At 33.1% G+C, this 15837-nt stretch overlaps 2 protein-coding genes across 3 annotated transcripts; one reads left to right on the top strand and one right to left on the bottom strand.

The window, feature by feature from the left end:
• Positions 1 to 541: 541 nt before the first annotated feature.
• On the top strand, positions 542 to 3499 carry LOC111001850. The gene is made up of 2 exons (XM_022271893.2): positions 542 to 1019; positions 1290 to 3499. Exon 2 carries the CDS (start codon positions 1296 to 1298, stop codon positions 3417 to 3419), a length of 2124 nt encoding a protein of 707 aa, XP_022127585.2. The 5' UTR covers positions 542 to 1019; positions 1290 to 1295; the 3' UTR covers positions 3420 to 3499.
• A 2091-nt stretch (positions 3500 to 5590) lies between these two features.
• LOC111002948 (protein FAN) lies at positions 5591 to 15171 on the bottom strand. 2 transcript variants are annotated; one of them, XM_045630281.1, is made up of 13 exons: positions 14949 to 15171; positions 14270 to 14876; positions 14120 to 14191; positions 13701 to 13903; positions 13182 to 13425; positions 12490 to 12612; positions 11920 to 12181; positions 10910 to 11315; positions 9255 to 9343; positions 8377 to 8509; positions 7313 to 7517; positions 6049 to 6190; positions 5591 to 5777 (listed from the first exon to the last, which is right to left on the bottom strand). In XM_045630281.1, the coding sequence occupies exons 1-13, from the start codon at positions 14960 to 14962 to the stop codon at positions 5677 to 5679; spliced, it is 2601 nt and encodes an 866-aa protein (XP_045486237.1). In that variant the 5' UTR covers positions 14963 to 15171; the 3' UTR covers positions 5591 to 5676. The 2 variants fall into 2 exon arrangements, with proteins under 2 accessions (XP_045486237.1, XP_045486238.1); XM_045630282.1 differs by lacking the exon at positions 14949 to 15171 and having other exon boundaries at positions 14270 to 14492; positions 14570 to 14660.
• Between the last annotated feature and the right edge of the window lie 666 nt (positions 15172 to 15837).

The raw sequence follows: 15837 nt of genomic DNA, 5'->3' as shown, positions 1-15837 counted from the left end.
ACATAAATTAATAAGGTACATATTATTTTAGCGTAAGTATATCAATATTCTTTTTATTGCTTAGCTTCGTTTTTTACCATCTTTTTGGGTACGCCTTAAATAAAAACGTAGAAACAATACAAGACAATAGAATAATATATAGGTACCGTTCATATTATTCTATGACAAACTACCTACCTAACTAAAACATTGATAATATGTTTTATCGCCATGTCCATAAGTACTTAATTGTTACGGAATCATTCCATATGTACCACAGCTCTACACCAATCATTCAAAATTATAACGGACCAAGTATGTACTTGTGTATAGAGGGAAATTTAATTTAAGATTTGATATTATTACTACCCAAGTCAAGAAACGGTTTGCGCCTGCGTGAGACCATCGCACCGGGTGAGCGAGGGGAGGGTCGCAAGGCCGGGGCGAGGGAGAGGGGAGAGCGTAACGTCACAACGAACAACGCAGCTGCTATACGGCAGAATTCAAAAGCGTTATAATAGCACAAGTCATATGGGTTAATATTACCTCTCTCCCGGTCGCATTAAAACTTGCCTGCGTCGCTCGAGAGTCGTCCAACGACCAACACGATTGACGATTACGCGAAGCTGAGTACCGAGTTGGGTGCAGTAAAAGTGAGCTCTCTCCACGGCATATCGTGTGAATAAATTCTAAATTTGTGTTGAGTTTGACAAAAAATGTCAATAACTACAATTATGTAGTCAGATGTGACGTCAACTTAAATATTTTATGTGGTACGTTTTAATCAAAATAAATAATTGGAGTAGGACGCTTGCTCAAACGATAGTGTGAATAAGGAGCTCTATTGTGAAGAACATTGAGGTGATGTTTGTGTGTTTGTCACTGGGTTACAAATTAAAAGTTATGACTAAGTATTGGTGGCAATGCTAACTTGTGATATGAACTATATTTTGATAGAGATCATATGTGTGATCATCATGGGCTGGAAAATGCGATCGAACGACAATCGGTGAAGGTGGAAACTACAGTGTTTGTAACAGGTACCGGTTTGAATTTATCATTTTGTTTGAATTCTAAAGCTTCACTTTGGATAAACTTATTCTGTTTGTTAAAAATTGTTTTGTATTCAATCTTATTTTACAAACATACCTATGTTTAATACACATTTATATTTTAATTGTAATAAGCATTTAGCCACTCAAAATCTTGAATAATATTTTTACAAATAAAGTTTGAGGAATCTCACTATATTTTTTTCATTGAAGAACTTTATTTAATATTCAATATGAAATTTTTATTATCTTTTTTAGATAACAATGGATGGAGATAGTTCAACTGTTCAAAAAGTAGACTGTAGCACTGCGACCATAATGGAAGACAGAGGAGAGGCAGTTCCACCTGTGATAAGTGAAGAAACTTGTGTCAGTGATGTAAATAGTGAAGACCTCAGTAGTAATGAGGAACAAAACGGTGGCAGTGTCTCTCAGTTTTATGAGAGTAGTGATAGTAAAGTAGATTATGCTGTAAAAATAGATGATAATGACACTTTAAGTGACGTAGATGATATCAAAACAGACACGGCGTCAGCGGATAGTGAAGATTCCGCTTTAGGTAGTCTTCCACCCGATTCCACACTTAATGATAGAGAAGAAGATGCACAAGATAGGTCAGATGGAAGCGATTCCGGCCTTGGATCAGAGACAGTAGAAGATGCGAAGTTACCATGTTTTGATTTAGCATTGCCGTCAACAAGTGACAATAAGAATAATGCCGAAGAAGCAACTGAACCACTCAAAAATATAGAACATAAGGAGACCCTTAATCCTGAGAATAGTGAAAAAGAAAAATCGAAAACACCTCTTAAGAGCAGTCTAAAAAGAAAATTACAAGACGAAAACAACTTAGAACCATTTCATAAAAAACGAAAAGAATCAATAAAATTCGACAATGTCACAGTTTTTTATTTTCCAAGAGCACAAGGCTTTTCTTGTGTGCCATCTCAGGGTGGGTCTACATTGGGTATGGAATGGCAACACACACACATACAGAAATTTACTTTGGCCGAGCATGCCCTAGAACAAAGGAGATTACATCGACAGCTATTACAACAATTGAAAAATGAAAGACATTCAATGTCTGGAGTTTCACTGTCCTCCAGTGAAGATAGTGACACAGAAGAAGAAGCAAGTGACATATCGGAATCAGAATTAGATTTAGACAGCTATTATTTCTTACAACCGGTACCTACGCGGCAGAGACGAGTGTTGCTTCGAGCAGCAGGCGTTAGAAAAATAGAAGGTTACGAAAAAGATGAATGCAGAGATATCAGAACGTCACGCGAGTTTTGCGGTTGTGCATGTAAAGGAGTGTGTAATCCAAATAGTTGTTCATGTAGCTTAGCTGGTATTAAATGCCAAGTTGACAGGCTTAATTTTCCATGCGGATGTAGTAGAGATGGATGTGGAAACACAACAGGTCGTATCGAGTTCAATCCTATAAGAGTGCGAACTCATTTTATTAATACTCTCGTGAGATTGGGTCTTGAAAAAAAGAATGAAGAAAGCCAAGAAGCAAAACGCCAATGGGTAGCGCACGCTATGACCAGTGCTCCACAAGTTGTATCTCATATGCCATATGATAAAGAGCACTGCCACAATATTCAAAGTACTACAGTACACAGTCATAATTCTGCAAATTCGCAAATAGAAACTTGTATTAATCCAGGAGCATTTGCCAACATTAACAAAGATACCGTGAATACATCCAGAAATGAAGAAAATAAAAGTCAAAGAAATAATCAAGACGTTCACATATTAAATTTTGATGACAAATCTAACCATAGAAACCACGACCCCTATACGTCTAATATTCTTCAAGGAAAAGGTCCGCCTTACTCGGTACCTAATACAATGAATTTTAATATGTCAAATAATTTACAAAGATATTCATGCGATCTCAATTACGCTTACGAACAGCGTGCGGACCACGGCCATGCCTTTAAATCATTACAAAGTTACTCAGCAACAAGCTTTGAGGAATTCGCCCAGAACTCCCACATATCAATGTTCAATCCATATGGCCACATTTACTCAACAGAGTACATGCATAAACCTTCAACGAGTATGTCGGAGCACAATTCACAATACCATCAAAATAACTACGAAATTTACAAAAATAACTGTGGAAGTAGCGAGGACAAATCTGATACAAATTACACAGCCCTAATGCCATATCAATCTAGCAATAAGTTGCAATCGGTAGATAACGATGAGAATTGGTTCAGTCAGAACACTTTATTAAACTTGGATAGTGCTGAACAAACCACACAAGACACTTGTGACGCATCACAGCCCACGCAATCTGATGGAAACACGAATGAAGTTTCGGAAAATTTTGGTGAATTAATTAAGAAAACTATGGTAGAGTCTGTTATTGTGTAGATGAATTGTTGTATTTAATACTACTAACTATGATGTTATTAAGTTTTTAATTATACTAGTTCGTAAAGAAATACTTTTTATTTCCTGTACTGTTATTTACTTTATAAGTAGGCAATGTTAAAATTATAGTAAATAATTAGGCAATACTTAGTTATTTCGTATAGTATTTACCTCTTAGAGAAACCTTTTACTAGTCAGAAACAGCTTTTAAAACCTCTAAGTACTTACAAAATTTTCAACAATAATAGTATGGGGGGAAAATCGTATTTATTCAGCTGAGCAATAAACCTAAATAAATAAATTTGGAAAACAATGTTTTAATCAAAAACTCTGCCTTACTGCGTATATCATGTATGTAGTATGTAGCTATTCCATATATATTTTATAAAGCTACCGAATGAAATAGGTCATGATATAAAGCAGAGGAGCCAAAAAACGAACTTTTAGAAAAATATGCTGCCCCATAAGGGTTTATGGGGCAGCATATTTTCCTAAAAAGGTAGAAAACAATTAATACATATTTATACATACTAATATCAATCTCGCTTCGTTATGATAACAAAATTAACGTTTTTAATTATTTGTAATTGTGTGGGGTTAGGCTAAGGTTAAGAGACCCGTTTTAGGAAAGGTCTGAGGGGCGTGGTCGCGGCCCACCCTTCTATGAATTGACGTAGGTATTACGCGTTGTTTCTAAATGTTTACGTAAAGCTAACGAAGTCGAATGTTTTCATGGTTTCTTATTCTTCCAGTTATTTTAATAGTAAATTAAGAAAGGTTTCCAATCGTAATGTAATAAATTATCTTACGTTTGCGTTTATTATGTAATTAATTTCAAAAAAGGAGATTAGATTATAGTTAATTTAATTTGCTGTTGCCAAAGGTAATTTCCTAGGAGATTAGTCACTAAAAAAAATTGTATCGTTTGATAAAATATATTTAGGTTTTTTGTTAGTCGTTCGTATTGACTAGGCAAGAAATTACTTTGAGATATGGGTAGGTGTCTTAATTTCACTACAAACAAATTTAAGTGACGCGATTATAATTACGATAATCTTTTAGGTACGTCACTTCAAAAATCATATAAAGATACCGTTGCAGCCAAGGTAAGTGCAAATTAATAAATTATGTAATAATTACAAAAGAACATGATAGGAGGAGAATTTAATTAATTCGCTGTTTCATGTAACAAAGAGAAAAATAAATACTTTTTTGATTAAACTCGACTACTGAACCGTTTAAAAAAATTTGACCATTGGAATGCTCCAGTATCCAAGATATATAATTGCAATATATTTAATTTATAAAACCTGCTGTGCGTATGCTGCCACTAATATAAAATATAATTAATAATAATTACATATACAGGAAAATATTATCAGTATAATAATGACTACTACTCGTACATGAATATAGGATGCATATTATTAGATGTTATATTTTCAATACCATTACAGTTACATTGCTTTAGCAGATATTGGAGCCCCTGGACTTAGTCTAGAGAGATCTATAAGGATACTTCGCTCTTCCAAGTGTAAATTATAATCGTTATCAATATACCTACCATATAAAGAAAAATATGCAATCTGAGACTAAAATAAAGAAAGAGGATTACATGGTTCGATGTTTGTGCACTAGAAGTGAATGATTTTGTTAATTTAGAACGTTTATAGTTAGAGAAGGGATGAATGGGATGGGAGGTGGAGTGATAGTGCAAGTACATTGTGAAACTTAAAAAGGATTAACTATTCTTGGACTAGTAATTCAGTTTCTTTGTAATTCAGTGCACTAATCCACTTGAAAAATATTGTTTAATAACTTAGGCCAAACATTCGGATTCTATTAGAAAAAGAGTGGCGGAGAGTTTATTGCCAGTTCTTCTCTTCCGTTCTACGGCCTTAATTTGAAAACTGGCAGTAAATGTAAAATTAAAAGCATTTAAATACATTAAATTTCTTTTTATGACGTTAACAAGTGTACATTATCTTACCAACATGAATAAATTATTGTGAATTTTCCTATTTTATACTTGAATTTATTGTTATGGAAATTTCCAAGCCAATTTTTATTTATTTCCAATCCTTAATTTGAGTCTAAGCACTAGGGGTTGATAGAATCAATGCAACATTGACAAATGTGTAATCAAAACGTAGGAAAATAAAACACACATATATAAAACAGTTTTCTTATCGAGAAGACGTATACATATTTGAATAGGTTTTACGGCAATAATACTTTTTTTTCCAAACACAGTCTGTCAAGAAGTTTTTGTTAATCCCCAAATTTTTACCGATTTATCTGCACTTGCTGTTATTAAAGATTGAGTCTTTATATCGAAGTAAATACTGCTTATTACGCCTGAAACAAAAACATACAATTATACGTTTTAATCAATATTTTTATCGGTTAAAATATTCAAATGCCAATCGCTTGAATATTTTAACCGACTTTATTTTAATTTCATAAATATATGTTAAAGATATAGTGTTGAACATGAAGTTAATCATCACAAAAGCTACACTGTAAAAACGAATACCAATTTTCTAATTAAAAAGTTTTTTTTTTATAAATATTCTTTTATTTAATTTAAACTAACGATAAAATCTATACATGATTTAGATATACATACCATCATGAGCTGGTTGATCCTGGAGACACGTGACAGTATCCATGTTCCACTGGAGTAATCTTGAGTCAGCTCCAAGCCAGACAATATTACCACCATCGCAGCAAAGCGAATGTATACCACGGCATACTCGCTTTTCAAATACCTGTATATGAAAGTTAATTACACCTGTTAAGAAGATTCCAGATCTTTTTATTATATGAAATTACATTTGTGCATGGTTTATTTAAATTGTACCGAAAACTTCACTCATACAGAACGGACTATAGAATGTTTCGCGGAATATTAATTACGTATACGCCAAATGTTTTTTTTATAATAATAACTCGTTAAATATACATAACTTAATAAAAGTGATGAAGCTATTGGCCAAACTTATGTGATTTAATTAAATTTTTAGCCCCAGAATTTATGATTGAATAAAAACGCAGTCTGTGAATATTTGTAAGTATTATGTTTGTCATTGAAATTTAAGTGAACAATCATTATATATTAATTGTTATTAATTCAAGCATCATCATTTATCACATACTTAGACAAAATAGAAATCTACATGTGTATGAGTATAGCCCGAAGCAGGTAATTTTTTATCATTTAATTATAATAAATTTCAGACAATACATTTCAACACATTAATATTTCTACTATCTCATTATATCATTTTTAATATATAGTTACTCACGTACAACAAAAGTTTATTATTTCTAAATCATTAAGATCCCAGCTAAATTATATTACGACTATCGGTTTTTACGACTAAATATGAGTAGAGGAGATTTTGACTGTATATTAAATTCTTATTCGATATATTATTATCGATTACTTTTTTGAACTTTTTACAACAAACTCTTCCCGCGCGACGCGTAAACACGCTTGTGTGAGTGTGTGGGAATACTTCTAATAGTATTTAAAATGGGCTTAAAGAAAAACACTTTTTTAACGGATTATAGATATGTATTATTATATTTAAACTTATAATTATTTGTACATAATTTTAAATTTAAACCGACGTTTCGCGTGCTTTACAGCGTGCGTGGTCACGGTGACTGAAGACAAAGGTGTTAAATGTCAAAAAGTATTACAGCTGCAGAAAATGTTGTGTTATCTGTATTTATTTCCCCGGAGTTTGGAGGAAAAAGTGTTTTTCTTTAAATGTGTAGAAGTTATGTAAATAAAAGACAATACTAAAATGGGCTTAATTATTCCAAGAGTATCTATTCGTTGGAATGTCGTTCAGTGAATTTCCTATATATAAATCCCAACTTACCGAGTGCAATACATTGAGATCCGTCACAATCAAGTCCCCGTCTTCGCCAGCAGTGACAACTCGGTCCTCAGACAGAAAGCACACCCCGTACAAAGCTTGTGAGTGTACTTTGACCTTGTGTAGGAGGTCCTTAGTACGAAATTCCCATATGTAGACCTCACCATCTGTTGTACCAGCTAGTATATCGAGTTCAAATTTTCGATGTCTGAAATTATTGAAATAAAACTTCTTTATCGACGTTGGAAAATGATAATACTAATTCTATTACAATTAATAAGTTTCTGTAACAATTACCTGTATAATTTTATTTGTATTCATGTCTATAATAATAAAAGCCTTTTGTTAAACTTTATCTTAATTAACTTTATTTAATCTTTGTATATTGTAGTTGATTTTTCGAAAGGTCATATAGAAGTAACTTTTTACTTGTACACACATTCTCTTTTGTTTAAATATATAAATTATTTTATGAAACTCCAATATGATTATAAGGTTTAAATTCGTTTGGCATACAAAAGTGGTCCGTCAGCCTAGTGGCTAACTAGGCTATAGTTGCAGATCGAATTGTTTAGATCTTTAAAGGGAAAATTCTCCACCTTCGACCACAAATATCATTTATACGAAAATAAACATACTTTACTCACGAAACACACACCCACAAAAAATAATGATAATAATAATGAATAGAAAAGTTTTAAGTGTGTGTGAAACATAACCCTTATACTTTTAAAAGCTACATGTAATGAAAAAGCTTTGAACAATTTAATTATCCATTCAATGTGACAGAAAGCCAGCACAAACTGAAAATGAATTCTTACTACACTCGTGCTATAGATAGCGCAATCCACGAAGACGCGCCCCACTATTCCTCCCAACCGTTTATAGTATATGTGTGCAAGCTTCCGTCAATGTGTTAGCGGTACGCACGCACACTACAATGAACCGCTGACGGTTCGCTACTAACGCTCGGAGCAATCTCCCCGCACCCCGCGATCCCCTCAACCAAAAAATTTGGTGGGGCGCGCCTTCGTGAATTGCACTATCTATATAACAAACAAACATACCTATAACCCAATGTAGTGATCTTTCCGTCATGGTCGAATTCAGCTTTTAACCCTTTTAGCGCTTGGCCAACCTTGCCCACATTTGCCCAAACACGGACCACGCAATCCCAACCCCCTGATACTAGGTAACGCTCTAAAATAGAAATAGAGGTAAGACATAGTGACCTATTAATGTTTCCGGTCAAGGCGATGTACTAAAATACTTGTTGTTCCCAGAATATAAGTGCATGCTCATATTTCACCATGCCTACTGCTGATAGAGGACGTATCTTAGTTTTTAATTTATTTTATTATTATTAATTACTTAAGATGTCAAACATGGTGTCATGGTTCCAGCTCCTTACAAAGATTGTGTAAAACAAAACACTTGGCGATTACAAAGAGTGGCGGAGAGTTTATTGCAAGTTCTCCTCCGTTCTAGGCCCTTGATTTGAGAACCGACAGTAAATGTTAAATTAGAAGGATTTAATATAAATATATTTTTTAGCGTTCATAAGTGTACCCGCATGAATAAATGATTTTTGATTTTGATGAACTATGAGGCCTCTGTATGTTTTCCAATTTTTTTTTTAATATCAATTAGGTATTTTCGCTAAAATGTAAAAAATAGACAAATATAATCTTATGTTTAACAAAGCATGATTAGGTTTTTAAAGGCAAGGTGCTTTTATAGCGTGGGCGAATATCTATAATCTAGATCATAAAGTATGATAGTGTCAAACTTATGATCGACATTCAAATTGACACCAATTCTAATTAACTTAACTTTCCTATTCTTACGACATTATGTTAATACCTCTATTATGTGACATTTGATGTGTCTAATTGTACCACTATCTTAGCAAATAAACGATTTTATTCCCTTTAAAAATATTCACCTTTTTCCAGCCACTGTAGGCAACTGACAGAATCATCGTGAGCACGAAAACTTTCTATAATCCTTCCATATTCCACGTCATAAAGATATCTGTAAATATTTTTTTCTGAATAATAAAAGGTAAATAGTATTTTATTATTCACTAACACTTCCTTACATTATCTCTTCTAGGGAATCCAAGAAGATAAAGAAATACATAATAAACTTAACATAATATCTACAAAAAAAGTTCTTTATAAAATGTTGGTTTAAAAATAAATTATAAATAATATAATTTTCGGTAAAACTCAGCTATACGAGTTAACTATAGGAATACGATCTTATACAATAGCGTAGCACAGTGATTCTCAACCTATGTTCCTTGGCACTTTTGTGTGTCGCCAGATTTCAAAAGAGTGCCCCCAAATTTTGCGAACATATAATGATGTTAATATTATTAAATTATATCAATTTAAAAAAAATATTAGCTTGTAATTAATCTACTATAATCTAATTAATAAAATTTTAATAATTATTGAAGCAAATATTAGTTTATTCTGTATATTTAAAACTTTTGTCATAAACTATTTATGGAGTGTGTAGTAGACTGTAGTAAGTAAATAGTTTTTATCTTTTTCTTTGTGTGCCGCCAAATTTTTAAATCGTTAAATATGTGCCGTTACAAAATTAGGTTGAGAATCACTCGCGTAGCATGATTCAATACATAATTTCATTATTCAAAAAAATGAAACGATTATTTTTTCAAAAGGCTAATTCGGGGTAAAGCAGATTTAGTAATTAAACCCTCTCTAAATTAACATTATATCTTTCCAATAACTTTAGAACTCCAGTTTTATAAATCAAAATTCTCTTCTAAAATCCGGGACTTAAATCTAAAAATCAACATGTCAGGCCTATCACCTACTGGCCTATTACTCTGAGCTACTCAGAAGCCAATTACGAAGACTGTTTCGCCTTTTAGTCTTTTTTAGTCGATGCGGTAACGGTGCGGTGCGGCGCTGCACCGCAATTATTTCGAGCTATAGGGTGCCGGGTTTTTTTTTGGAATGGAATCTCGCTGTTGGCCTTAAGGGCCTTTACAGCTCAGCACGGGCTGTTTGGCGAGCTTAGCTCAGCCGGACCCCCCTGGGTTCCCGCGACTCGCGCAAGGGCGTCTCCTGTGAGACTCGAACCTCGGCTTGGGCCGTCGCGGGGGGGTCAATCGCATGAAGGGCAGGACGGAGTGAGCGAAGTGCGAAGTAAAGGTCCTCGCCTTCCCCGGTGAAGGGTGCCGGGCGGTGCGGTGTGGCAATATATTTTACCCCTCCCCTCCTCGTCTCGCAGGTCACAAGTCCGACCCGCTTGCGGTATGCAGCCGCGCGGCCCAACGCGTCGTGTGACATAGTATAGTAATTTATATGTAAGATGACGTCATGATTTTTTATTGATTTTTTACGCCGGCTTTTTCTCTCGGCCTACACCCTCTGTCTTTGCCGATGAGTAGGGATGCCTACAGATTCGAATTTAATGACGAGGAATAAGTGATACCTAGATGATCTTATGTTCCAAAATAAACGTATTTTATTTTATTTTTTTCATGCGGCATGGAGCTTGTTGACACTGGACAGTACGAGCCGAACGCACAGCAAAGTGGTAATACTTAAGTAAATTACTTACATTTCATTATCCCAAGCGCCAACAGCGACAATATTCCGATCGACCATAACACAAGAACTCAGCGGGGTCGTAGTAAAAATGACACTTCTTATTTGCTTCTTCAACCCCACATCATACACCTTCAGCACCCCATCTTTGCCCACCGACACTATCCTCCCCCCATCCCTTAAAACACAAGTGACCCCCCCTTTATGGAGTTTTATTTCATCGTTGCATTCGATTTTGTATTCGAACACCGGTTTGAAGGGGCTGGGTATAGTTAAAATCTTCCGTACGTGCGGTCTTGTGAATAGTTGTTTGGGAACTTGACCAAACTCCATGATTTGTACTTCGAGAGCGTGTCTATCGTTCATATCGTATATGCTTTCGAGATCTACTGAGCCTTCGTAGCAGACGTGGTGGAATACTGGAATTAAAATAATATTCAATATCATAAATCTGCATTCTGTAAACACACTGTATATATATTTACGCAAAATTTTAAGAAATTCAAAACATTCAGTATAGTCGTAGGTATTTGGTTTTAAAATGCAGCAGTGTATAGAATATAAATATATAAATAATATATTTATATTCACACTATTTACACAATGTACTGTTAATATAAATCAAAAATCTGCGTTTACTGCACAAGACGTTATGCTTGAGAATTGCCATCTAAAGTTTTAATATGTAACTACTTAACGAATACATCAACCAATAGCATGTATCCTTTCTCGATCTCCCTTCTCACTTTCTCTCTTTTCTTCGATAAAAACACACATCTTCGTGACGTTTTATTTGTAAAAAAAATTACCCTCATGCGCCTAAAGAAGTTTTTCACTTCAACAAAAAACGGAAAATATGTAAAACGAAAATTTCAATTAGAATTAAACATATTAACTATGCAAGATGTAACTTATGAATCTCACCCCAAGCAACGGGAACTGCCTTTGTCATATTTATATAAATATATATGACCTTTATATACTATGTACTTTATGCCCAAAAAAGAAATTCATATCACTTACCATTATATGCCTTAACAGCCTCTTCACCTCTTTGCTTATAACCAAAAATGAGATCAATCCATAAATGCAAATGCCGGGAAACGTATTCAGACTCCAAAGCTAGCCTCAATTTATTTACAAAGTCTTCAGGGGACATCGCCCAAGGAGGCAGACTGACACTACCAACCTTTGTACCATCGTGCCTTTCGCCAAAGTCAATATCATAAATATTCACTAGAAAATCACCTTTTGTACTCGTATCATAAAATTCGGGGACCAATTCCTGCAATATTGTAAAAATATATTGCACCTTGCTTGATGTAAATGTCAATGGTCCAAAATTTAGAAAATTTCTTAAATCATCTTCTAAATGAGATTTTTTAGTTTTTGGTTAACCAAATTCGGATTGTCATAAGTGCGTATGATATCTAACGAGCGACTTTGAGAGCGCTATTAGTCAGCAATTGACTTAATTATATTCGTGACATTTTAAAATTAAGAAAACTATTATTACTTAATATCTAACAATACAGCCATTGACTTACATATAATGGCCTATGCCTAATTGAAGCAACATATTCAAGCACTTACTTTAAAATCCGACATATTTCTTAAACAATTATTATAGACATCCTTCACCGAATTGAACATTCTATCAGGATGATCGAATCGTCCATTTTGTAGACACAACATGTACTGTGGATATTTTCTTACCTGAAAAATAATTACTAATACATTATTGTAAGTAAATTATTTGCAACCACAGGATGTTATTCAAGGATATTCAATCAAAAACATAAACAATTTGACAGATGGAAAACATACTCATGAAAAAAACGGAAGTTTTCAGAATTTATACTGAAACTTTTAAAAACTCACAACTCAAAAATATTTATAACAACCATGCTACATGCAACATGAACAGCCTTATCATTTTTAACTCAGAATAAATAACTGTTTTTTAAAACAGTAAATTTTAATTACAGATTTATATGCATGGAAATGTAGGTTAAGTTTCTAATCTACTTAATTTTTATTAGCTTTAATAAAAGAAAGTAATAAAACAGCAATACACAAAAATTTAAATTGAAACAATTAGGTTTTCATTGCTGAATCAATTTCAATAAAGTGTATATTCAGCAACTTAAGTGGGTTTTTTTCTATACAGGGATTACTTCAAATTTATTATAAGCCATTATTAGTATTAGCAGTAACTAAATGAATTTAGAGAAAGTTCAAACTAACTAAAGAACAAACTTTTGGAATCCAAAAAGACAACTTACTAAATAAAATAGAACAAGGCCTGGGGCAGAATAATGAGAACCAAACATAAATTTTGGGTCGCACATTTCATTATATCTCTCCAGTAACTTTTCTAAACGGTCACAGTTGAGGGCTCCCATTGGTTTAGATAAATCTCTAAATGTCTCCACATCGTTCAAATTCAAACTTTCAGATATGTAGTCGGCTACCACCCAAGGAAACACTGGGTATTGTGTGAGATCATTTTTACTTCTATCTGCAAGACTAAACATAATTTCCTAAGTAAATTCAAGTTTTACCAAAGATATTTCGTTACTAGGTCTACAAACTTTGCGAAAACAATCTAAAGAGTCATTTCACTAATATACCATAAAAACAAAACTTATAATATATTATATATAAGACAAAGTTTAAATGTATCTGTGTGTATATATAAATTAAAACTTTGGCTATGATCCTACTCACTGATGTGATTTCTAGATCTACCCTAATATAATCTTGTAAGGTAAGTCAATAAGTAGAATAATTATTATTCTCACCAATTGAGATAGGCTAGGTAATCATAATTTGAAACAATTCCATTCTGCCATTGTAATGTCATCTCTTCAATGTGGACTCTCTCCAGACACACATTTGGTAATGTTTCAAGAATATTATACAATTTATCCCTTTCCTTAGTACTTTGAAATGATAGATAGATATGAGATACTGCACTATCATCAGAGCAATATATTTCTAGGCCCTGAAATTCATTATAAAAAATTATAACAATCTATACTCTATAGAGAAGTTATTGTAAGAAATAGCATACAATCTTATATAGGGGCTGGGAGAGACAATTTAATGTATAAATGTTTATAGTGGCAATTGGCACTTTTTTATAAACATTAAAGGGGTCCAGTATAAACAAAGCTTATTCAAAATAAAATAAGAAAACCACACTTATAATGATACATACAACTTGCCTCAGCAAAAATCTTCTTTTATACATCCTTTTAATTTGTCCAAGACTTACTTTTAAAATGGGAATCTGAAACATATTTTTAAAGATTAGTGTTACAAAAACATATGTGACTTCTATTATTTCCATAAAAACTCCATTACTTACACAATCTATATTACTAAAAGGTTGAAAGTATAAAGTAGTTGGAGTTAAGGCTAACCGTCCCTGATGTCGAACTAGAGGAGATATCTTTTCAACCTGATATTCACATAGAATTTTTTCAGTATAATCATCCATCATGACAGGATCAAACACCATTCTCATATATCTTGAGTGTAATATTGTAGCTATCATGCTATTGTGTTCAGGTGCATGTAATGTTGAAGCTCTGTGCAATTGATGCATTTGATTTAAACATTCATCAACAGATACAAAATCAAGAGCAAAATAAAAGTCTTTGCTTACATATACAAACTTATAAGGTGCTAAAACATTTTCCTCCAACATTTCACAATACTGCTTCATCCCAAATTTTATCACATTATTTATATCACAGTCATTTACATGCAAGATCTCTATGCATTCTTTAAAATGTATCTTAATAAGAGGCGAGGATAAGTCTCTTGGTTCAAAAACAAGAGATTTTGAGCATAATTTCAAACGACCCTGTATTATAGGGATATTTTTATTTTTTAAATTATTTTCACTGTACATTGAACACGAATAATCTTCGAAATAGATCTCACCTGGCTCCAACAACAACATGGAAAATCTGAAAGCATTATCAAACAGTATATTATTATTTTTTCATGAAAGTAGGTCTGTCTCTCTTTATAAACCATACCTCGATTTACTCATGGTGGTTGATATAAATTATAGCACCTTTCTATGACTGTTTATTTAGTCATGTAATCACTATATTTCATTTATTAGCCAAAAATTAAACACACAAAAGTTCTTGCAATTAACTCCTCTCACTAAGCCATTAAATAAATAAAACGAATTCTCTGAATAAATACGGTTTACTATTTTAACATTTGAACAAATATGTTTTTGATTTGTTATATTAAATAAAATTCATTAATTCTTAACAGTAAAATAAAATAATCACAAATATGAAATAAGCGAATGACAGTGGCGACTTCTGATTTGACAATTGACAATTCCTAGTTGCAGACTGCAGTTTGCACTGCGTATGAAAAAAATCAGCAATAGGTTTTCTCTACTAATGACCAGATGTCACTTTAAGCATTATGCGTGAGTGGCGATATCATGATTTAAATATTTTTGTTTATGGTCTTCCTGTACAAGAATAAAAACTAAAATAGCAATCGAAGAATTATATTATGTGTTATTTTCTCATAACTACTATATTACGTATATTTGATAGATATGAATGAATGAGCAAAGAGGAAGGCATGAATTAAGAAGGCAAAGGACGGCCTTATCGCTAACAAACAATGGATTCTGGAAGAGCCAGGCAGCCCTAGGCAGACAATAGAATTTGCGTAAAAAAGGTACCTAACTAAATCAACAAACATAAAATTACAAATAAATTGAATAAACTAAAAGCAAAAATAAAACTCATGAATCACAACGATAGGTTCTAATTATATGTATAAAAATAGTATTTTAAGTTACAATTAGTTAGAGGGGTGGCTAATCGTACGGGATCATGAAGTACATTCCATAACGAAGATTGTGGCGGAGATCCTAAAAGACGTAGCCTTGCC

Source organism: Pieris rapae, chromosome 12, assembly GCF_905147795.1.
Source record: "Pieris rapae chromosome 12, ilPieRapa1.1, whole genome shotgun sequence".
Taxonomy (NCBI): Eukaryota; Metazoa; Arthropoda; class Insecta; order Lepidoptera; family Pieridae; genus Pieris; species Pieris rapae.
Note: the sequence above shows the minus strand (reverse complement) of the source record. Positions and strands in the feature narration are given on the sequence as shown.